Source organism: Aricia agestis, chromosome 2, assembly GCF_905147365.1.
Source record: "Aricia agestis chromosome 2, ilAriAges1.1, whole genome shotgun sequence".
Taxonomy (NCBI): Eukaryota; Metazoa; Arthropoda; class Insecta; order Lepidoptera; family Lycaenidae; genus Aricia; species Aricia agestis.
This window is the reverse complement of record NC_056407.1, coordinates 9,215,150-9,240,289: the sequence shown is the minus strand read 5'-3', so window position 1 is coordinate 9,240,289 and position 25,140 is coordinate 9,215,150. Positions and strand designations below refer to the sequence as shown.

Below are 25,140 nucleotides of genomic sequence, written 5' to 3'. Positions count from 1 at the left end.
CACAGAATTTTTTTAAGTATCTAAGAATAACTATTGAATGAATTGAATACATCATTGACCTAGAGATAAATCAAAACAACAAATACTAAAAACAAAATAAAATCAATATTTAAGGATTCATGTTTTTTGGCCTTTTTTGCTGCATAGTGATATTAATGGCAACAGTAGGCACTGGACATTTTTGCGAAATCACTTAATTAATTAATAATACAATTAAAATAACATTTATATTTAACGGGGGCTCAATTACAAAAAACACAATTTTGGCCTATTTTTTATCTATAACGGTATGAAACCCTTCGTGCACGAATCCGACTCGCACTTGACCGATTTTTTTTGCTTCCGCCCTACCTGTAACCGACGCTGCCCTACCTCAAATTTGACTCTAGCTACAGCCCTGCTCTTCGCCTATCTGTATCAAATACCCATGCTGAGCTACTGCACTTTTCCTGGTATATAATGATTAATGGCATCATTGCTCTTCCAAATATTTGATAAGTCACAATACGATTAATATTTGATACAATGTATCACATATCACCAGTCACGCTTCTATGACGCCAGCATAGAAACCCTTGATGACAATTGACATCAATAGATATTATAATCCCAGTGAATTTAAAATCGTAACAAGCGTAGCAATTCACATTCCAGGTTAGGCTACTACAACTAGAGTTTAATATTCTGATATGCATACACAACCAAATGCAAGAGCATAAAATATAATTTCAGATTCAGAGTAAGAAACAACTAACATGATTAATTCAAGGTACCGGTCACAGAAATAAATCAAGATAGAACGGCGACGCGCGTTCGTTGCTAAGGAATCGACCGTGTCAATTTTTGCTTTGCTTTTAGTTAGAACAAATAACTTACCCGTGGAAAGAAATACCTCCTTTTGACCGATTCACTTTCGTACTTCTGTTTTTACAATTAGACACTGCACAATGAGGCATTTTTGCACAAGGTCCGCTTCGTTGTAATCAAGTCGAGAGGTGCGCGCTGACTAAATGAACGTTCAAAAAATCTTGCTAACTTGTGCAAGAATGGAACACGCGCACTCCACCCGCTTAGCCGTTCTATCTTGATTTATTTCTGTGGTACCGGTACTTAAAACTGCCAAAGAGTCCTACTCAGAACCGCCGAGCAAAGCACCGGGCGTCCAGATTGAAAACCAGTTAACTTTACTAATAGAATCAGGATTTGGGAGACATCAGCAGCTCTGTTTGCAGAGCAGTACACTTTCCCTGATAAAAGTAAAGTATGGATAAAACCTAGCAACGCGTTTGCTTACTGTGGAAACTGGAAAGTGGAAGAAAATGCATTCAGCATGTCAATGCAACCTAGACAAACATGCATGTTTGGATTGAGTAAGGGATTACATCATATTAAATAAAACCGGCCAAGTGCGTGTCGGGCCACGCGCAATAGTTCCGTAGTACCGCTAGTTTTTTTTGTATTGTCAATGAATGTACATATTTTATAACGTGTTTTATACTACTAACAACATCATCTCAGTACCGTTCAAAGGAATTTGAACGAAAAGTTCCCTTATGCTTCGCTGAATATATTTTTTTAGTTGATCGACTATTACTCAATAACTTATGAAGTATTCTTAGCCGTGATAGTTTTCCTTTTAAATTCAGCATGATTCCTACTCCCGTGATTTTTTTCACATTTCAAGAAGCAACCGTTTAGCTGGTAGAAGGGAGGGACACTGGACTCTAACAATTTTTTCCACTTTATAACTTAATATTTCACAAACGGATCCCTAAATCGGAATATTTATGAATACTTATAATATTTTTAAAAAACCTATCCAACGACTCCCCACACGATGGGTCGGACGCGGAAAAATAATTCATCCCCGCTTGATGTATAGAGGAGGTATCTTAAACCATTTTTAACGATATTATATTATATAGGTACCATTAATTTGTCGGCATCATTAATATGTGCATTCATGCCGAATTATAGCATTGTAGGTCCTATAGTCTCTGAGCAAAACCGCGGACAGACAGTCGGACGGACGGATGGACAGACGGGCGGACAAACCGAAACTATAAAGCTTCCTTGTTGACTACGGAACCCTAAAAATGTACCAAGTGGAACAAGACCCAAAAATCGGCAGACCACAGAATGTAAAAGATATTACATTAATTTCTGAACTTCTGACCGCCACTCAAAGGATTTACATACCCCTAGAAACAAAATACGACTCCCCTGTTAATCTACTATTAGTAGTATAGTAGTTGATGACTAGCGCACGTAGACCTATCACTGTAAGTGCTCAGTGGAGTGGTCAAGCGTTTATAAAATTCCTTACATTATCGTCATAACAATACGAGTGTCAAAAGTCGCCGAGGCACGGACGAGAGGTATGCGAGGACGCAAGATGCGGCTTGGGGGAGGGGCGCTCGGCATCTGAAGGTCGTCCGCATTCCTTGCGTCGCCGCTGCTACCGCGCTTACGTAGCGCCCCCCGCGCCCCTCGCGACCGGTCCGCCCCCACCCCGCCTGCGTGCCAGACCGCCGCCAGGGCTGCCACCGACTGTTAAATGATGATTCTTATGGTCATTACCGCCAAAAGTGTACCTAATATACAACAAACAAAAGCTGAGTTTTGGCAATGTTGACCAATGCACTAGAACATCGAAGGATAGTAATTCGACTTCAATTTAATGTTGTAAATGAAATCTTATTTTACGATTAAAATTGATCAACTCTTTCTTTAACATGTAAATACAAATAGCAAACATTGAATCCAATAACAGTATTTAGGACTCGTCTTTTAAATTTGTTCACGCTTTGCGACCGTAATGGACCTAATATTCCGATTTTGGTGACACTGGTCCAGTGGCAGCCCTACATCAAACTATCGCGCATTTACTAAAACAAAAAAGACATGTTCTTGAAGCTATCAAGAGCTGAAGAGCCGCGGAGGTACCGGATGCGATGAAATTTATTCGCGTCTAGTTTTTTTTGAGGCCATTTTGTGGTGCTACATTCCAAGAAACATTTTAAGCTAAGCAGATTTGAAAGGTACCAAACATTATTTGCTACAAATTACCGGTTTGTAAACATGTCAATAACTTAAGGCGGGATTATAGGCAACTGACATTTTAGAATTTGCGACAAACGAGCTCAATAGATGGCGCTCGAAAGGTACATATTTACTTATCAAGCCGTCGTCGATTTTAATATTTTCAGAAATAATGTGATCACGTGGTAAACTCGACATACAGAGTAATGATTAAGTAACAGAGAGGCCATGTTCACCACTTAATAAACGAAATCTTTAATGAATTTTGTATTATAATAAAATTATGTATTATTTAAATATGATGTTTGTTCTGTACTCACGAACATAAAAAAAGTATTTCCTTATAATAATACAATTTATAACAAAATAAAGTATTACCCATTTAATATAGTTCATTGCATAATATACGTCTTATGCATGGAAAATACGCCAACATTATGAATATGCTATAAAATAGTTACAAAGAAATACCCTTTAAATAATTGGCGTATTTTCCATAGAAACATGGAATTCAAAAGTAACTCTTTAAGCGCTGCTATTTTCACAGTGAACTTCTATAATATCTAATATGTAACATATTATAAACCACAGTAGCTTTTTTTCCCTCATGTCCCTTTGTTCCATTTAGTCTTTAAAACTACGCAACGGATTTTGATGCGGTTTTCTTTAATAGATAGAGTGATTCAAGAGGAAGGTTTTCATTAAATAGTGGAGAAATACTGTTTTTTTGGGGTTTCTAATGTGATGTCGTAAATAATTACATTTTTTTTTCCGCTTACATTGTAAACGCAGGCTGAACCCTACGAGATTTATCAAAATAATGTACCAAGTATTGTACATATTGAAAAGGTCTACAGAAAACTGCGAAAGTATATTATGTCTATCTCTTATGGATATCCCACAATAAAAATTTTTGTTATTTACTTTTTACGACAAATAATGGCTAATATTCGAAGCAATTTTAATAAATACAGTATTAATCCTTATCCGATTAAATAACTTATATACATTGTTGATTTAATGTAGATCTATATGGCCGTTTACAGCATATGATTTAAATGAATATTTTCAAAGACATTACAGATTTAAAAATTGCGGGACGTAGCTTTTGCGGCGGTACCGACCAATGCGGGGCACGGGTAGTAATAATGAATATAAGTCAAAACTGCTGAATCGATTTTAATATTTTTTTCAGTGGTTATATATTTTATACCCGAAGCCGGGGCGGGTCGCTAGTTATATTATAAGAGACACATACAGACCCCAAAGTATTAATACTGAAGTAGATTTAAAATTCTGTAAAGTAGATTCAAAAGTTCTAAGCTACAATTCAACATCGTCAGCTCGCTCACTGCTGGAAAATATAGAGCTTTGTGGGATATGTGCGTGGCGGCCAAAGGAAGAACTTCCGACCGTGCGAGGTGGAATGCCTGGTCAGGCCGAACCCCAAGTGATACATTTCAGCTGTCGTATATATACCGACGCGCTCAGAAAACTTCGATAGCGCGATGCAGGTATGTTAGGCGAATTGTGGGTACCGTCACATCACTCCCTCCCGAAGACCGGAGGTCGAATCTTGAAGTCTTGTCGCTTGAGTCGCCAGTGTCAGTGAGTTCCAGTGAGTCGGAACTGTTGCAGTGAGTCCCAGTGAGTCGGAACTGTAAGCTGCTGCACGGGATCCAGTGAGTCGGATAAGCTGCCGTGCGGGGCCGATGCTACGTGCTAACCAGGAGAGATGTGCTCTGCTTGCTGACCGGTCGGTGTAGTGAGAGAGCACGATGATGCCGATGCGGAGTCGCCCAGGCCGCGGTACATTGCGGCTAGTGGACGAGGTACCCGATGAGGCGATGCTGGCTGGCGCGGTGCGGAGGGGCGGAGAGTGATGATGATGAAGGAGGCGTGTTCTGTCGAGGGTCACCAATGTGGGATATGTGCGTGGCGGCTAAAGGAAGATCTTCCGACCGAGCGAGGTGGAATGCCCGGTCAGGCCGAAGCCCACGTGATACATTTCAGCTGTCGTATATATACCGACGCGCTCAGAAAACTTCGATAGCGCGATGCAGGTATGTTAGGCGAATTGTGGGTACCGCCACAGCTTATTTTACGACATCAATGAGAAGGGTTGAAATATTTTTTGTGCTTGGGTTTATTGAAATAGCTTTAATAAAATATAAGATGTAGACCCATGACGGTCACATAAATGATCAAAGTAGGATCTCAGACAAAAAACAAATGATTTGGTCTTTTTTGCTCTATAATGATAAATCGCGCGCGGGTCCGACTCGCACTTGGCCAATTTGTTCCTTAATTAAAAGCATAAAAAGTGGCTCTTATGTTGACTGTATGGGACTATGGGAGTGAACAAGACTAATAATAATATGCCAACTTACCAACAACCTACGTATGTACTATGTAACCAACAATGCATCAAATCGTCGTGAGTATGTGAGAATTAAGTTATATATGAGAATTAATAATTGCATAAAATGCAATCTCTTTACACTTTACTTTTAAATGCCGTCACGATTTTAATTCATAAAAAATATTTTTTTAATAAAATCAAATATTAAACCGGGTGGTAAAACCTTAGGTTTTAGGACATATTTTCATTTCGATCAATATTATTTTTTCTGTAAAGAATCCTTAGTTATTTCCTCTCGTGATGCACCAAAAATCATGGAGTATCTATAAATCTATATCAATCCGCATGATAATATTATTTTTACGATTTCTTGTGCAGATTTTCCTACCCCAGTGCTAAGATGCCATGATTCTTTTCATTGCTATGGATTGGACATCTATAATATAAAAATGAGACGCTGAATGTGTTGCTAAGCGCAAAACTCGAGAACGGCTGAACGGATTGGGCTAATTTTAGTCTTAAAATATTCGTAGAAGTCCAGGGAAGGTTTTTAAGTGACACGAAGTTCACCGGGACAGCTAGTGTTCAATAAAATAACATAATATTATCATCTTACAATGTTTCGACACATACGTCATAATCTGTCTCTGTGTAGCGATACTCTGTACATTGTTTTCTGACTTAACTGTAATAATGAATATTTACATATTTTTATGACTTTCAAAAACTACCAAAAACGAAAAAATGATCGTTTGGTGAATGTAAATTATCAAATAGCATCTTATTAGGTAGTCTCTCACGAAATAATTAGGAAACAAAACAATATTGTAATACTTGTAAACCAAAAATGTTGACTAGGTTCTGAAAAAAAACCCAGTCTACTGACTAGTGCTCAAGACGTCAAATTACGGCGCTGTATTGTACTGGTATTCCACTAGTTAGACAAGTGTGACGTATTGTAATTATATCAAAACATAGATATATATACGAAAAAGCACTGGCAAATATTCCGAAACGAATCAATGGTAGGGGACCACGGCAATTCCATACAATTTCTATACCTAAGGAGCTCTGGCCAGTATACTGGAATATATTTGTGAACATACTTCTATAATAGACCATCAGTCACTGATTGACAGATTTGACTGATTGTCATCAACCATTATCTATCAAAACGCCTGTGGATTTATTGTGGCAAATATTCAAAGCAATATTTGCTTTTGAATATCAACAATTCGTCCGAATTTGTGATCTCAACGATTTATCATTTATTGTTATTATTTATCAAAAACGAAGACAATGGCTGCCTTCGAAATCATAATTTAAACATTTTGGCATAAAAATATTTTTTCCTGTATTTGTTTTCGCTGAATGCTAGAAGAAATAATAATTTGCAAGTATTATTTTTTAACACACTTTTTCAGTTGTAAAATGGATATAAATCAAAATTTTAAGACAATGTCTACCTTAATAAGGAACGTAACAAACCTACAAAAAATGTTTGAATGCTTATAATTACTTCTGGTCAAAGATTTATCAAAAATAAAAACATGAATTTACATAGCATAGGGCCTTAAAGAAATATTTAGCCTGAATGGATAAACTTTAGCCGTTCATAACTTGATATTATAGTTGTGAATAATGATTAAGTAGGTTGAAACACACCTATTTGCGAACCTATTTACTTTGTACTTATCTAAACTGCTATACAGACACTTAATAATATGTTGAACGTCAACACGATCTTTAGAATTCATTGTAAATATACGGAACTCAGATTTAGAAACAAAATATGGGGAACTACAAACATCAAATTGTAGAGCTACTCTTACTTTAAATGTAACGGCAATAAATTCTATGTAGAGTACAAAATAAGTAAAATTTTAGGCATTATTAAGATTACGAAGCTAAGCTTATTAGTTATAACTTATAACAAATATTATTATTATTTAACAAAAAATTGAGCCCGATTTCCAAGGAAAAAAACAATATTCTTAAAATCAACTAAAAAGTATGAAATAATTCTTATTATTCATTAGTGCCTTTTTCAAAATTCGACTAAATCTCAACGAATTCTGTACTCAATTTTCATTCGTTTGAAGTCGGTACCAGCCCAGAACTGAGATACTTGACATAGAACTTAGCCAGTACCGACTTCAAAATAATAAGAATTGAGTAAGTACAGAATTCGTTGAGATTTAATTTGACCGAGCTTTGCTCACTATTCGATAAAACACGAATAAAATGACATTTTCTAAAAATGATTCCTAGCTAGATCGATTTATCGCCCCCGAAACCCCCTATATACTAAATTTCATGAAAATCGTTAGAGCCGTTTCCGAGATATATATATATATATATATATATATATATATATATATATATATATATATATATACGTACGTTCGGATCCAGGGTACAACTTGGTGCGAAATCTTACTTTTTGGTAGCATTACCTCGAATGCTTCAAATAAACCGAAATCACTATAATATTATTTTTCCATACAAATTTCAAGAAGTCCCCTCGATTCCTCACGGTCCGTGGTGATCTGATGAACATACAAAAAAATATATAAACAGACGAACATAATATAACCTCCTCCTTTCTGGAAGTCGGTTAAAAATGCGAATGGTAGATAGACACTACCGCAACAAATATGGCACATCGCACAGTAATTTAACTCTATCAGCAGCCCTATTCGTTTCTGAAGTTGTGACTCTTGACCGTTATGTTGCAGCTTCCGATATGTAGATAGGTACCTACCAAAGATACGTAGGAACAATAATAAAAAACTTGAGAAGGTGTCAAGGGACACCCGGATGGAACGAAGTTATTTCGTAGATACCGCATGTCCCGCGAAGAACATACACAATACACATGCGGTATCAGACACTACAGCAACAAATATGGCACATCGCACAGAAATTCAACTCTATCAGCAGCCCTTTCGTTTCTGAAGTTCTGACTCTTGACCGTTATGTTGCAGCTTCCGATATGTACATAGGTACTTACCAAAGATACGTAGGAACAATAATAAAAAAAAACTTGAGAGGTGTCAAGGGACACCAGGATGGAACGAAGTAATTTCGTAGATACCGCAAGGCCCGCGAAGAACATACACATTTGGTATCTATCTTGATCTATGTATGTGGCAAAAAGTGCCGTTATAACTTTTTGATCTAATTATTTTCCGCTTAGCCCTCTTTCGCAACGCGCGATAAAGAACTTCGTTACAAAATTACTTTAAAGCAAAAAAACAAAGACTTACTTTCTGTAACTTATTCGAGTAAACATTACCTACCGGCTACCTTCTAAAAAAATGAGTGAATTTCACAAAAATTATAAAAACAAAAGCAGTCTTAAATTATTCTAAAGCAATCTGCATAAATGATTTGGCATAATATTATCTTTCCGTCATTCCGGCAATTTATAAAAAGAAAAAAGCCAACGGCATGTGGGTTTTAAAAGCAGCAGGTATCAAACACAAATGGTACAAAAAACAACAGAGGAATGCACAGATGGCTCCACGGACCCCGGACATTGTAAAGACCGCTCGTAAATACGCACACACACATACACCCTAACACGCAGATTTTGGCAAGCACAAAAATATTACTCCGTCTCAAGTCTCAACGCCCTAACAACGAAAACGCATTTGTTTTATAAATACCGGAGTAGTCCATATTCTTATCGCTACTATTGACTGCAAGCTAAACATTAGCCGTGATTTTAATTTCGAGTCCTACAGATCAGCATTGATTTGATCCAAAATTCTGTTGTAATCTCAAATTCTGTCCAAATCGTGGAATGATATGGACTAAGGAGGCTTACCAGTTACCAACTCAAGTAAGTTTACAGAAAATTGTTTTGTTTTTGGAAATATGTATAAAGTTTATTTGAAAATATTACTGAGTGTTATAATTGCATATCGTCAAGACGAAATAGGGTCTAATTCCATGTGGTACCATATTTTGTTTCTGTTTCTTCAAAAACGCTAATGTAGGTTTTAGCACTCTTTACAATTTCTTAAGTTTTATAATAATATTGAATGTGATAGAGTATAGACTAGATGTATATTTTGGGATAACGAATCAATTCCACAAAATAATTATGAAATCATTTTAAAAAATATTCAAAACGAGAATGATAATTTTATTCTTGACGCGGTAAAAGTACTTTGGGAGCAATTTTTAATGAATCCTGTAAAACGTGTTTTGATGGCTTTATAATTCATGACATCACCCTCACATTCCGATGTAATGATCGAATTGATTTTTAATTGCTTCGCTTAGGAACTACCTTGCATAATGATGCCGGTAGGTAGAGTTGGCGGGATGTTAGGTATTTTTATGAAATTTAATTTGTAAGTAAAGAAAATAATTAGTTTTTAACCCCCGACAAAAAACAGGGGTGTTATAAGTTTGACGTGTCTGTCTGTCTGTCTGTCTGTTTCTCTGTGTGTGTATCTGTCTGTGGCATCGTAGCATCCAAACGGGTGGACCGATTTTGATCTAGTTTTTTTTGTTTGAAAGCTGACATGATCGAGAGTGTTCTTAGCTATAATTCATCATCATCAGCCTGCTCAGTGCTGGACAATCAGGGTTTATCTGGTTCATGAAAGGCCGTTAGCAACTTGTAGTCGTTTGATGGGTTTTATATTTCATTCTAGTTCGTGACATTTGTGAAAATACTATATACGTATACACATAACAATGCAAAGTTGACCTGGTGCTGCAGCATCACCTGGTAATCAATAGGATATACAATTCCTCGCCAACTTAGAGCAGAGGTTTCGTGTTTGGGCTCATTTTAATTGCGGCAACCAGTAAGAAGTAGATAAAGTATAAACAGTAAATATTTACATGCTGCAGCAGCAACATCACCTGGATTCTATAGGAACCGAGCTTCTTATGAACCTAAAGTGGAGGTTTCATGTTTGGGCTTGTGGCGGTACCCACAATTCGCCTAACATTCCTGCATCGCGCTATCGAAGTTTCGGAGAACGGCAAGATATATACAACGTCTGAAATGACGTCAGTGGGCTTCGGCCTGACCGAGCATGCTATCTCGCTCGGTCGGAAGATCTTCCTTTTCGGCCGCCACGAACAACGTTAAATTGGTGACCACCGACAAGAACACGCATCCTTCTGGACATCAATCATCATCAACACTCCCCGCCCCTCCGCACCACGTCAGCAGACATCAAGCATAACCGGGTCGCCTCGACCATAAGCCGCGTTGGAGGTCCGCGCCGGTCGAACCCGCGTCTGGCTTGAACGGGGCAGCCATAGGCTACAACGACCGGTCAGCAAGCAGAGCACGGGGTCCCTCTCCTGGTCATTGCACGCGTAGCTTCGGCCCACACCTGACAACACAAGCGCATCGAAGAATACCACAGGTCTTCGGGGGGGAGTGATGTGGCGGTACCCACAATTCGCCTAACATTCCTGCATCGCGCTATCGAAGTTTCGGTGAACGGCAAGATATATACAACGTCTGAAATGACGTCAGTGGGCTTCGGCCTGACCGAGCATGCTATCTCGCTCGGTCGGAAGATCTTCCTTTTCGGCCGCCACGAACAACGTTAAAGGCTCATATTAACGGCCTCATCGAAAAGGACATTGATAGATGGTAATCATGAGAATATGATTCTGTTGATAGGAATTATTCTGCACTACTTATAACCAACACAAGTTTAAAAAGTATGAAATAAAATTAAATTAAGAAATTTAAAAAAGCCCCCGCCAAAACAACTTTAAAAAGTAATGAAATAATATTTACTATCTTTAAGTTCAAATAATTCCTAACTTGTGTAAAGTAATATTTTAGTCCATAATTGTTGTCAAGGTGTGTCGGGGGACCGCTAATGTAGATGTTTGATTTCGCATAACAAGTTTAAGGGTCAATTGGTCGATTCAAAATCGAGATAGGTAATCAACGACTTGGCGGTTGTAGGTTGTAGTTTACTTGGCGGTCCCCCGACACACCGTGACAACAATTATGGACCAAAATATTACTTTACACAAGTTAGGAATTATTTGAACTTAAAGATAGTAAATATTATTTCATTACTTTTTAAAGTTGTTTTGGCGGGGGCTTTTTTTAAATTTCTTAATTTAATTTTATACTACAAAAGTTTTAGGTATTGATAATAACATTTTGCAATGCCCGTCCGCGCCATACCGACGCGAATATAATGTATTCGGTATGGCGGGCTGTAAGTCACACCCGAAAAGTATGACATTGCGCTACCGCCTACATCTATTTTTTCGACTATCTGAAAATACAAGCATTTTTGTGGAACAAATCGTTCGACACTCATAATTATTTATCCGACGCGTTCGATTACCGCCCGAGCGTTTGGGCCGCCGCGCCGATGCGAGCGCTATGACCATCATTTTCCTTTTTGCCGTTACGTAATTAGACCCCTGAAGAACCGCCATACTGGTACAAATGACCAAGAATTTTGTGTCACCATCTCCCGGTCTAACATAGAAAGGGAGCACATCACATTTTAAGCATTTAAAGTAGCATACTCAACCCTGAATTCGAATGTTCCACCCATACCTTGTAAGAGTCAACAAGAAGAAGCCTTACCTTGCTATTTCTCTTGTTTCAGAGCTTGTAATAGTAGTATCGAGATGCGACATGCGCGCTCTGTGTTCGGTTCGCGGGCCGCTGGGCGGGGCAGCGCGCGCGCTGGGGGCCGGCGCTCGCCTGCTCTCCCTGCGCCTCCCCGGGCAGCAGCCGGTACACTTCGTGGTGGAAGCCAAGGCCAGGGTCAAGGAGCTGAAGGCGCAGGCCTACGCGCACATGCAGCTGCAGACCACGACAGACACAGAGCTCTTCGGCATAGCTATAATGCAAAGTAAGTGAAGATTGATTTGAGCTAGATGATAAGTCTTGTTAGGTAATATTTAAAGTATTATAGATTTTAAAAAATAATTCTGAAGTACTTACTACTTACCTGCTTTTTTCTTAATTTAAAACGATAAGAAAAATCGGTCAAGTGCGAGTCGGACTCGCGCACGAAGGGTTCCGAACCGTTATAGAGCAAAAATAGACCAAAAATTTTATTTTTTGTATGGGAGCCCCCCTTAAATTTATATTTTATTTTAATATTATTATAAATTATTGAAGTAGACATATAATTCTTTTGTGAAAATATCAAGTGCCTACCTGTTGCCATTATTGATATCGAGCAAAAAAGGTAAAAAAAATCACGTTTGTTGTATGGGAGCCCCCCCCTTAAATATTAATTTTATATTGTTTTTAGTTTTTGTTGTTAAACGGCAACAGATATACACAATCTGTAAAAAAATCAGAAGTCTAGCTTTTATAGCGGTTCTTGAGATACAGCCTGGAGACAGACAGACGGACGGACGGACAGACGGACAGAGATCGAAGTCTCAGTAATAGGGTCCCGTTTTTACCCTTTGGGTACGGAACCCTAAAAAGGAGGGAATCGTCTATTTTTAAGATGCCATGCTCACATAGAACATAATATTATACGTCTGTTTGTAAGGATACTCCTAAACCCATTCCACTTATTTGCCACGTACCTGGGTACGAATTGTGGAACTAAGTATTGGCAATCTTCGAGTATTGTTTCGCGATCTAACAACACATATTTGTAGTCGAAGCTATTAATTATGTATCTGTAAATGACGTCAAGCGACATTCCGACACGTTAAACAAATCTACATGGTCGTATTACGAACTCTATTTGAACGTATGATTTTTTTATTAGGCACATATCGCAATTTTATACTGCCTAAACATGCGAAAGTGTACATACCTACTCATGAAGTAATAGTTACAGGAATTTAGATTGGGCATATTATAAAATGAAAGCAGCGCCAAGAGATCTAGTCCTATGTTTGTTCATGTTGTAAACTAGACCAATGAACGCAATAATGTACGAAAAATTGAATATAATCTAAATTATTAATTTTTACTCTTTTCAGACGGAGAGTATCTATTTCTTGACTTGGAAAGCAAACTTTCTAAGTATGCGCCAAAGAGCTGGAGATCATCACACACACACGTAAGTATTTAGAAAATCAAATTTTGCTGCATTAATATGAAATAATTTAGTTTTGTAAATTTCAAAAATATCAACTGAATTACCTCATGTTATTTTTCTTTTATTTCAGGGCTTAGATGCTAATGGGAAACCGTTACTCGAGTTGCACCTTATTCTACAATTTCACGTCGAGAGTCCTCTACTTCTACACGACGAAATAAGTCGTCATTTGTACTTCCTTCAACTTTTACAAAATGTACGTTCTCGAGACGCATTGCCCGCTGAAATTCTTTTGCTGCTGATTGGATTAGCGCTACAAGCACAGTTCGGTGACGAAGAGACTTACGAAGATCAAGACTATTTTAAAGTAGAAGATTTTGCCCCATCATCTCTAAAAGGTGACTGGGTAGCATCTGCAATTCGCGCTTGCCATCGTGAACATAGAGGACTTTCTAAGAGTGATGCTGAAATAAGGTTCATACGTGAAATATGCCTCTTGCCTGATACTATAAATTCCCACAGATACAGGCTAAAACAATCAAAAACCGAACCAGAGCCTGGTACTGTGTGGCTCTTGGTAACAGCTAAAGGTATCAAGATTTTACCAGATAACGGATCCATGTCCAACTTTATTTGGAGTTCTATAGGAAAATTAAGTTTTGACAGAAAGAAATTTGAAATACGCACAGAAGAGGGCAAAATAACACTATATTCATCCAGTGAGGAAAAATGTAAATATCTTTTTGCGTTATGCAAAGAAACACATCAATTTTCCATGAAAATATCTCCTAAGTTAAATGATATTTTAAAGAAGGAAGAAGATGAACGGAAGAATTGTTTTTCATATTCAAAATCATTCAGTTCGAATTATTCCCAAAACAAAAATGAACAGAGAATATCACTCATATCTTCCACTAGTTCTAACACAACTTCAGGAATAGTTAGTGACAGAGTACAATCGGAAGATGAACTAGAAATCATGATTGATTCACCACCAGCACCCTCTACGGAAAGCTTGGCGTTTGCTCATTTGTTAGATTGTTCTAACACATATTTTATTCGCCCACAAGACGTTGCTCAACCAATAAGTAAAACGACATCTCTTCAGCGACCAAAAACAAAAGTAAAAACTAAAAAAAATAAAGATGATTCTGAAACTTCGATAAAAGAATGTTCACTTGATTTAGGGCACTGCTCTACTAGTACGTGCGATGAAACAATATCTTTACCAGACCAAAGTGTCAGTGAAACGTTGACCGACAGCCCAACCTCTAGTAAAATGAAATGCACTGGATCACAATGCTCTTCATCGTGTAGTACAGTTATAATGACGCGCGCAGCGTTGAGCACTTTAAGTCGAGCTTCCAATGGGAGCAGTTTAGAATTAGGCTATAGCCATACTGCACAAAATTCGATGATAAGTGACAACAGCACCGTCGGTATAGATATTGAATTTTCTCAAGACACGTCTTCAGCGCTATACGATGGCCTCAATCCACCGATTACCGTTGCTGCATCGAGCGAAACGAGCGGTGTCTACACCATGGGAAGTTCGGAACTTACGTGTCGATCGAAGATGTACTCTCCTTCTGATGAAAGTAGGTCAGACTATAGAGATTCACACTTTTTAAGATATAAATCCAACAAAGAAAATGATTTTGCCGATTTTGATAGCGTCTCCTCGATACTTAATAACAAATCGAACCGGGAAAATCTTAAGAGTAAAGAACGTAGAGCTCAGTCATGCTCATCAAACATCGACTGTGTAGACGGTACATCACAATTTAGGACCCAAGCGCAAAGTGATAAAGAAAATTTATTCCGAGAGCGGACAAATTCAAACGTTAGTGCCTTATCGTTCCATGGTGACGGTAGTGATCCTACAGACAATAAACACAATTTACTCAGCGCAAGTGAATTAAGTGACTTAATCGTTGGCCGCGGAATATACCCTAAGAACCAATCTGTGAGTGATACCTTTGATTCAGTTTCAGACTACGTTAGGCTGCCATTACCATTTGCCGGAGACAGTTATCTAAAAGGCCATGAAGATACAGCTCCATCCGATGACAACTATCCGAACAATAGTTTCTTCTTCGACCGCCCACCTACCCCTCCTGCCAGAATTGATAGTCGAAAGAGCCTCAATTTATCTCTTCCAAACATCTTAGACTTAAACGACGATTCTATGTTGCCAAAAGTTCCAAAAAAGCCTCCTCCGCCGTATGAATATAATCACAAAACTATATCATCTCAACCCACCACTCCCAATAAGCCCCCTCCTGCTTATCCAGGAACAACAAACGCCCCCTCGCCTTTAAAACCGATTAACGATAAAGAAGAGGTAGCTGCGAGAGTCGTTACGTCTAAACCAATGATAACTATTCTTAAGGCGGAAGCAGGAGAAGTTAACGTTTCTGGCGAAAGAACGTTCGCAAGTCCAATGGTCGTGGAGCATCGATTTCAAAAATCAAAACGACACCAAACTTCTAGCCGAAGAGCGGAACGCTCAAAATTGTCCCAAGGAATTAATAACACTTTTTCCGTGGCTAGAGAAATGCCTCCTAGTGTAGATTCAAGCTTGCTCGTAGCAATGATGAAGTTACCGCCCCCGCCTCCGCCACCCAGACGATCTAGGCTTCCGCCCCCGCCCCCCGTGACTCGCTTACCGCCCCCACCGCCACCGCACTCCGTTTTCCATCAGCAGTTATACAGCGACGTAGACTACGTCTACTACCCTCTTCAAGATCCATCCATATCACAGCAAAATTACTTAGACCACAAGTTAACGGAGTCGCGGCTCTCAAATTTACAAAAAAGCAGCCTACAATACAGAAGTACGCCTTTCCTGTCGACCACTCTGTCGGCCTCCTCGACCTATGGATCCATACAGAATCTCTCAGATTCCTACATACAGATACCTGGTACTAGAACGAGCTGGTACTCGCTAGCCAGCAAGACGTCTATGAGCAGTCATTCCATTAATTTGGAGAGGTCTCCGTCCCGCATTCAGGAAATACCCATGTTCTCTAGGACCAAATCTAATGACAATTTTGTTAAAATGATGAACCCACCGCCAACAAAAACACGGCGAATGCCGCCTCCTCCCCCGCCTCCGTACGAGCATAAGAAGAAGCTACCCTCACACTTAAAAGAACTAAACATTCCTCACGGCAGTATGTTTCATAGCGAATTAAACCGTAGCAAAGTAAGCGAACCTAACGTCGACTTAGATATAAAAAGTTTAAGAGAAAAAAGTAAAAATTTAGATTTGCCGCTTATAGCCGCACTATGCAACGATCGATCCTTGTTGAAACAGACGAAAGCATTTGGTGCCCCAAAGACGGCCAAACAGACGAGCGCCGACTGCGATCGCGACAAGAAATCTGTTAAGCCTAATCAAAACTCCACCGATACCTTAGATTTAAAAAACAAACAACCTTTAATCAATAAGAAACCGATATTAGGAACTGGAACTCAAAAGAAAGTGTTGCTGCGAAATCCTACGGACAAACTTCCCGCGATCCCTAATTCAGAACCTCACACCCCTAGGGCTATGTCAAACACTTATGTTATGCATCCAAATGTAGCCAAAGCGAAGAAAAGTCAACACAGCTCCTAAATGTCCATTCTACACAGTACACACTCCTTCGGCGGATCTAGGCGAGTTTTAGCTAAAACCATAAAGTTAATCCTAGCGGAATAGAGCAACAATCTCGAGCTGTCAAACGAAACCGAAATTGGTTTCATCTGTGTGTAAAAATATCAAGCATGATTAAACATGATTTCTATGAGATTAAATTGTCAACGTGCGGCACGTGCCGACTGGACGTCAAAAAAAGAGTGCTGCTGTCATGTATCACACGTCTCTTTTTACCACGCAGTGTTACTGATAGTGGCATCACTCTCTTAGGCATTTGTTTCTCTATTCCGCTAGGTATATTAACTTTATGGCTAAAACATGTTTTACTATTAAATCAAAACAGTATGTTCAATTAAATTAATATTTTCAATATTTGACTTTTACCCTTCTTCACCAACTACGTCTTAAAACGTTGAGTATATCCAAGAGGTATTTAAGGTCATTGGTGGAATCTTAAAAAATTGGTACTCCTATTGGCCGCTAAGATCACTTACCGTAAGAAGCAGTTGGAGGAATAAGGACAATAGAATCTTATTGCATAGAACCGCTGATGGATAACGCTTTGCTCATTTATTGTGAATCCTTCCAGTGCTATGAGCTCATACATTCCTTTATTATTGTAACAAAAGACTGATACTAGAAATGTAATTGCCTCTGCAATAATATAATTTAAATTAAGATTTAACGTAGCCATAGTTCAATAGTATTACTATGCGATTGAAAAATAAATTCCATTGTCTTACCTGGCATCTTAGTTCGAATTAATTTTATTCAATAAATAAGTATGAAATACTTGTACCATATAGAAGGATTTACTTCTTAATCGCGTAGTACTAAACGCTAGGTGATCGTCACAAATATAGATGTCAAGTCTAGACTACAGTCTACATCATAACATACCATAACATTATACCTGAGCATGATAGATGTGTATTTAATCTTAAATATTATCTACATTCCATAAAAACTTATGACTACAGAGTATTGGACCTTACTCCTAAACATCAAAGGTATTAAAGGGTATGGTGTATTTTGTCGTAGTCTGAAGTTTAGCAATGTTTTGACAATATTAAAACAATGTTTCTTTTAGTTTTTCTTTTGAATAATGTAATATAGTTCGAGTCATTGGATAGAGCTAGTTAATTATAGAAATATAATGGTACAGCTATTTATTTCTTCAAGAAACATGTACATACAACAATAATAAGAATGTATTCCAAAATGTACAAATGTATAGTAAACTATCGTACAAGATTTTCTCGTTTTATTTACTTATACAGTTTTTCCAACGCCCCGGTAGGTAGACCAAGCAGGTCCATAAATAAAAGTCTATACCTAACGATAAGTTTCAATGGCCTTTACTTCCCAATACTGTGTCAAATTAGTATTTTGTACTATAAAAAAACTCTATAATCTATATAACATAACATTTATCTAAAAACTACAAAAGCAACCATAAAATAGGAACTCATAAAAAGATTCAACATTAAAATATAAATTACTAACTTCAAGTTAGTAACTCAAATATAAAAATACTGTCATGTTATATTTTTGTCTCAGCATTAATACTATTCTACTAATTAAGGTTAATGTACTTATCCCTTAAATAGAGACTCAAAACAATGAAGAGAAATAAAACTGGGGCCTCAAACTAGGGAGTGGGGAGGGGTCTTCCGTCTTCACCTCCCCTAGATATGGTTACACCCCTTTAAGGACCACGCGGAACGCCCATAATTGCCTGTTTTCTAAATTATTCCTAACCTTTAGACCTCCTAGTCATAAGTCACATAACCTACGTTAATAACAAATAACTATTGATAACATTTCATAAAATTCTTTGGCAAAAGAAATGAGATTCTATTAGCATTTAAGTTTTGGTGTCTGAAATACTAATTCTTATTATAAAATTGAAAAATGTATGTTCTATTATTTTTCTAATTTTAGAATAATGGCAGAGTTAGGCAAGAATGTTACTTTGTCAAAGTATATGACCTCACCAATTAATGACGTGTTAGTACTAGCGACCACAGTTCCGCCATAAAACATAGTCGATAGATCGGTCGTTATTGGCACGTTGCCGAGATTTCCTACAAATACACATGTATTTCTCCTTGGGTACCAACGCTCGATGACAATCAAATTCTTGTCAGTTTTTCGAATTTCCATATTCTTCATAACAATTCCGTCCTTGTATATTGCCCTCAAGTAAATTGTGGGAGTATTAACTCTTAGTTCAATCAGTGTTTTTATAATACTGAGGTAGTGGAATTCAGGCTCGGAGACAGGTTTGGAGTTCCATGGTAGTATAGCAACATTATCTGACTCATCGCTCTGTGCAAAAGCCATTGGCACCAGGTTATGTATATATTTATGTTCATGAAAATCTCCCTCTACTTCTTTTTCTGGAAGGCCAGTCAACCCGATTTCATCTCCATAGAACAAACTAACAGTACCAGGGAGAACCATCTCCATTACCAACAAAGCCAAAGAATTATTTTTATGCCTCGTTGAAATTCTCTCTGTGTCAATGTTGCCAATATTCCAATGTACCCAAGGATAATACGGCTTCTCCCATAGTGTACTGGATACTACCTTATCAATATGATTCTTTAAACCGTCAATACCTTCTTCTAAATCCAAGTGTACATCAACAAGGTCTATTCTGTTCAGAAACACTTGCTTGTTATCATCCATAACATTATTTAGGGCTTTTTCGTTAGCAATAAATATTTTACCAACACCAATAATGTGCTTCCAGTATTGCAGTGATTTACCAAAATCTGGCTCATTGACAAATTTTTCTAAATTCTTTAAATAGAATCCATCAACATGCTGAGCCCGAGCCCAGAAAGCAATAGCAGCTGAGGTTTGGTCCAGATCATGAGTTACATCTTTTGGAAAAACCAGAGAAGAGTTGGACTCGAGTGAATCATAAGATTTAACCATATTTAAAACTGGTATATCAAGAATAACAGAAATGTCTTTCTCGTGAGCAGCAGTCACGAGATCCTGAAAATCTTTCAGTACACCAAGACTTCTATCAATACTCAACAATGATGTAGTATTATAATATTGTTCCGGATAATTATTTGCTTCAAATATGTAATTTAAACGTATAGCCGAGCCACCCATACTTTGGACGTAATCCAGTTTCTTTATAAGACCCTTTAAGTCACCGATACCATCATTGTTTGAATCTTTAAAGCTAGCTGGGAAGATTTCATAAAATACCTTTCCATGGTACCAAGGAAGATCTGGGTTGCATGTCTTTGGTATTGTGATGACCATGGCAATGATTGCTGCCAAGCATCCAATGAGACCGGACACAACAAACCACAGAAGAAATTTCCTGATCAAAGGCCAATTCCAGTTTACAAAATTAGGAAGTTTCTGGCCACCACCAAGACTGCCATTCAACTTACAGGTTTCAGGCTGAAAAAAGATACAAGATGTGTCAGGGTGAATCCAAACAAGCGTAATTTTGTGAGTATTGAGTCGCAGAATTTCAGTCGCATAAATATCTTTTCATACAAATCATGACTTACAAAATTAAGCTCGTGCGAATCAAACAGGACTTTTGTATGAAACTGAATGCAGCAGAATTTCTGCCAGCCGAAATTCTGCGACTCATAAGTCACAATGCTTGTTTGGCTTCACCCTTATTTATTTGCATAGAACTAAGAAATTGTTATAGTTTAATATATTGTCTCAGCCAACTGGTTAAAATAGCCGTTCAATCGAACAGCTAGCCCTTTGACTGAACAACGGCATTCAATCACATGTCTAGCTTTTTAATTGAACATTCAAACCTTTTAACACTACAGCTGATTCAAAAGCCGCCGTCTAATTAAATTAATTCAGCGCTCACCACTGCGGTGCTAGATGCGTTTTGTTTACAATATGGCGTCAACTATCTGGTGTTTGTGGTTAATTCAAGACATTTTTCGGAAAGATATTAGTACACATATGTTACAAGTGTTATTAAAGACACAGAATTTATGGTGCCCCCATAATTTCTGTCATACGAGTGATACAAGTGAATCAAAATTTAAACAAACATTCAAAAAGAAATAACGGGTTTATGAAATGCATCACCAAGGTACTTATTAAAATAATAATCTACTCAGAAATTACAAACAGTTTTCCTATTCTCTCAAATCACATACTAAACTAATGGTCACCTTAGTTAATTTGCCATTTAATTACTTGGCTAAACGTCGTCTAGGTGGTAATGTTGAATATTGCAATAAACAAATTAGTTAAGACATATTATAGCCGTGTGAATGAATGGCGTTGTTTAGTCAAAGGGCTAAGGGTTTGATTGAAAGGCTATTTTAAACAGTTGGCTGCGACATTTTATACAAATTTACAATATAAGTAAATAGAAATATATAAATTTTACCTCTCCCATAATAATATCTCCATTTTTACTCAGTGTTTGGTAATCTAACATGCTGATGTTGTTAATAAGTTGTGCACTTATAGGATCCTGCACCACAGAATTAGAGTCTGCAGAAGAACTTGAATCTCCATGTTGACTACCCTCAGCTGAAAAGACAAGATTAAAAAGATTAGATTATATAACTTACTATAAACAAACTGATGAAAAACACAGTAAGAACCTTACCTGAACCCGAATTCTGAAGATCAATTATTTTAGGGTTGTCACACAAATTCAAAAATATGTTTTCATTTGTATCCTCTTCTAGTGGATGCTTAAAGTCCATGGGAGAAGGGCTCGGTGTTGTGGGTAGCAGCAGACAGGTAGATGATTTCACACCCCTCAGGTATTCCTCACTCTCCAATTCAGCTGCATCATTACTGATACAGTGTTCTGGTAGTTCATTCATATTGATATTTTTTTAAATAAATATTTGGACTCTGCAATACAAATATTTCTATCAATTTACTATGCAAAAATACTATTTAACAGTGCCCATCCATACCCAATTTGATAAATTAACTAATGAAAAAATCATTGGCAATAAATTGGTTACATTGGTTGGGTTAATAACTCTCAGTGACTCCATACAGGGTAAAATATATTCCGTATAGCGCACAGATTGGTATCGCGCCACCAGCAATTTTGAGGCCGTGTTTTTTTTTTACAGTCGCGTTATAATCTGTAAAGATCAGAATTAGTATTGTTATGTTATTAGGTATATAATAAAGTACTCTGTAGTTATGATGGCGCATGACTATTTCTGGCAAAAGAATATAATAACATAACAATAATATATAACTATATTTCTGGGTGTTGTGGTCTTCAACAAAACAAAAACTAACACAATCCAGAAAGTCCAAAAGTAGGTTAGGTTAGGTTGGAACCATGAAGCTAATATTATAGAGAGGAGGTGTCGTAATCGAGTTTCCTTATCAAACGACGCGTGACAATTTGCGGGGTGAGGGGGTGTCAAGCTCCGCCCACTTCTCAATATTTCATCTATCGGCTAAAAGCAATACTACTAGCTTAGGTCGATGTTGATGTTACTACGTAGTTCAGTATCTAACACTAGATGTCAAAATTCTTGAATATACTTGAATATTATGGGACGTACTCAGAACTTTAAGAAATGTATATTATTAATTTTATCAAGTTCAATTAATAAAATAAGGGATAGTATTTTGACCGATTTTTAATGTAAGAAGCCGGTTAAATAAGGGGACAAACGAGTAAACGGGTCACCTGTGCCCATGGACACTTGCAACATCAGAAGAGCTACAGGTGCATTGCCGGCCTTTTAAGAGGTAATAGGGTAGGAGGGGGCTATGGGCTATGAATCAATTTCTTCGATGGTAAGTACATGAAAGATGATAATCCACGCGCGATCAGAATGGGATCGCAATGACAGTTTTGTTTGCTAAAAAAGTAGCGTTAGCAAAATTTTCTGATAACATTAATTTATAGATAAGTAATCAACTAATTATGTACATTAAGACTGGGTTGCACCAACTAACTTTAACTGTAACTTTAACTACAATGCAAAATGTTAAATCTTTGGTTAAAGTTAAAAATGGACGCCATCAAGACGCCATATTTAACCATAACCATAGAGCTCGACAAGGTTTTAAATGCACGTGGCGAAAAAAGGAACTAACGCTGTCATCATACAAAAAACGCCATTTTGACTGTTCTCCTTTACCAGCAGCGCCCCCGCCCACGTTCATTTATAACCTTGTTGGAACAGCCGTCATCTATCAATTTCTCCGGTCAAAGTTAAGGTTAAAGTTAAATTTGCCTTAACTATAACCATAACTTTAACTTTTACCACGCCTCTGGTGCAACCCAACCTTAAGGTATTACCTTGTTTTTGGTCAACCCCGTGGCAGCTTCAACTCTTTCAGTTAAGTACTTTATTTTTTTATTTTTGAGTGAATCCAAAATTTTCATGAAAAAGATTTGTGGTAATATTTTATCAATGAATGTGATTCAGCTATTATTTTATTAATCTATTATTAAAATAATATCACATATTACCTATTATTATCACAAAAAAATTAAAACAAAAACTTAAAAAAAAATGTCCGCAACTAAAAACGTTTTTGTTTGTCGACCCTACGGCTGGCCAAATATCAGCCGCGCGCGTCAACAATCAACATTAGCAAACAAACTGTCATTGCGATACTTAATAAAAATACAACCTACTCGTTGTTTGGAAGTCGGTTAATAAATTTAATTCTAAATACGGCCCTGGATATTTGTTACGTTCAAAATAGTTATCCAAGATTACGACAGATGGCGCTTTATAAGTAATATGATAATAAAAGCTATATAAGTACGGTTTTAGCTATTAAATGTGTTTAAGACAAAGTGTATAACGGTTTTTAGTATTCAAGTATGATTATTGCAATAAACTTATTCAAAATTATAAGCATTTACGTCTGTATTATCTTTCAAAGGTCTGGCCATCTAGTGTCAAGTAGTATAATTAACGCTGAAAGCTAAAATGTTCTAGAACTTTTATATTTAAATTACATTTAAAATTATTTGCAAATGAAATGTGATAGTATTTATATTATCAGAACGTCTGTGTCGAAAACACTCAGTTTTCGACATTGTAAAACACAATACTTTATGCTTTCCTTGTTAAAAATGCAAAAAACACCAATTTATTGGGAGTCTCGTTACGTGTGCACCTGACAAACGCTGAAAGTGTACTGACTTAAGCCCTGCCCACAATGATGACGTCAGGACCTAGTTGAAAATCACAGTGCACAGTTGCTTAGGCCAGCTCCTCTCTGTATTAGCTTCATGGTTGGAACGTAGACCACAACACCCAGAAATAGGAGCCACGCGTAGCGGGGCTCCGTCGACATACTTTGAAAATTGTTTTTTTTTTTAGCCAGAAATAGTCAACTCATGCGCCATCATAACAATACTAGTTCTGAAGTTTGCAGATTATAACGCGAATGTAAAAAAAAACGGCCTCGAAATCGCTGGTGGCTAATAATCATTCATAAGCATTCAGCACCATAACTTGAATATTATTTTATGGTTAAAGGTTTACGATAATAATGTAGAGAATAACCCAAAATTTTACAAAAAGACAGCTACATAAACTTATAGTCAAAATCACAGGGTGATTACTGATTAGTGATAAAGTCGCAACTCCCAACTCACAAACCGAACCACAGAACCCAACTCCAAAACATTGTATAAATATAAGTATTGATTGTGTGGCGTTGTGATTAGATTTTGAGATTTGGGCATAGGACTCATACGGCAACTTCTCTACGATCTTGGTCAGAGAACACCATTCTTATCAGACGGATAGAAATTGCTCCAATAGGTTTTACGGGTGTAACGAGTGGTCCGCCCTTTGCCTTGGTACAGTGCAAATAGTTTAATTATAATTAAAAGTTAATAAATCGAAGTGAAGAGTAAAAGTTTAGTCATCAAAGCTCAAATATAGATAAGTAGGTAGGTATATAAATATTAACAAAAATCATACAGTCCACAATATTGAGTGTGAAATGAATTATTTAACGATAAAGAGATTGTAAATTCTCATTTTATATTATAATTTTAACAAAGTTACCTTTACAAACGAACAAGTTCCATTTTT

The 25,140-nt window shown here is 37.3% G+C and overlaps 2 protein-coding genes and 2 long non-coding RNA genes across 6 annotated transcripts in view; 1 reads left to right on the top strand and 3 right to left on the bottom strand.

Annotated features, from left to right (window-relative positions):
* LOC121735257 overlaps window positions 1-3,272 on the bottom strand; it is a 5,366-nt gene extending 2,094 nt beyond the window's left edge. The window contains exons 1-2 of the long non-coding RNA XR_006036826.1: window positions 3,093-3,272; window positions 2,220-2,223 (exon numbers count right to left, since the gene is read on the bottom strand). This is a non-coding gene — a long non-coding RNA (uncharacterized LOC121735257). The remainder of the gene's footprint in view (window positions 1-2,219; window positions 2,224-3,092) is intronic.
* LOC121735232 (protein expanded) overlaps window positions 1-18,328 on the top strand; it is a 25,120-nt gene extending 6,792 nt beyond the window's left edge. Inside the window, exons 2-5 of one of the 2 annotated variants that reach the window (XM_042125993.1) lie at window positions 12,025-12,273; window positions 13,373-13,452; window positions 13,562-17,112; window positions 17,393-18,328. In XM_042125993.1, the coding sequence (XP_041981927.1) occupies window positions 12,054-12,273; window positions 13,373-13,452; window positions 13,562-17,053 (3,792 nt within the window). In that variant the 5' untranslated portion in view covers window positions 12,025-12,053 and the 3' untranslated portion in view covers window positions 17,054-17,112; window positions 17,393-18,328. Of the gene's footprint in view, window positions 1-12,024; window positions 12,274-13,372; window positions 13,453-13,561; window positions 17,155-17,392 lie in introns of those variants that run through there. The other variant, XM_042125985.1, reaches the window with a different exon arrangement.
* LOC121735263 lies at window positions 3,527-8,984 on the bottom strand. Its single transcript, XR_006036832.1, has 4 exons — window positions 8,969-8,984; window positions 7,464-7,468; window positions 7,392-7,397; window positions 3,527-3,596 (listed from the first exon to the last, which is right to left on the bottom strand). It is a non-coding gene; the product is annotated as an uncharacterized LOC121735263 (long non-coding RNA).
* On the bottom strand, window positions 18,229-25,140 carry LOC121735247. 2 transcript variants are annotated; one of them, XM_042126004.1, is made up of 4 exons: window positions 25,114-25,140; window positions 21,702-21,953; window positions 21,477-21,622; window positions 18,229-20,506 (listed from the first exon to the last, which is right to left on the bottom strand). In XM_042126004.1, exons 2-4 carry the CDS (start codon window positions 21,922-21,924, stop codon window positions 19,001-19,003), a joined length of 1,875 nt encoding a protein of 624 aa, XP_041981938.1. In that variant the 5' UTR covers window positions 21,925-21,953; window positions 25,114-25,140; the 3' UTR covers window positions 18,229-19,000. The 2 variants fall into 2 exon arrangements, with proteins under 2 accessions (XP_041981938.1, XP_041981948.1); XM_042126014.1 differs by lacking the exon at window positions 25,114-25,140 and adding an exon at window positions 22,072-22,120 and having other exon boundaries at window positions 21,702-21,955.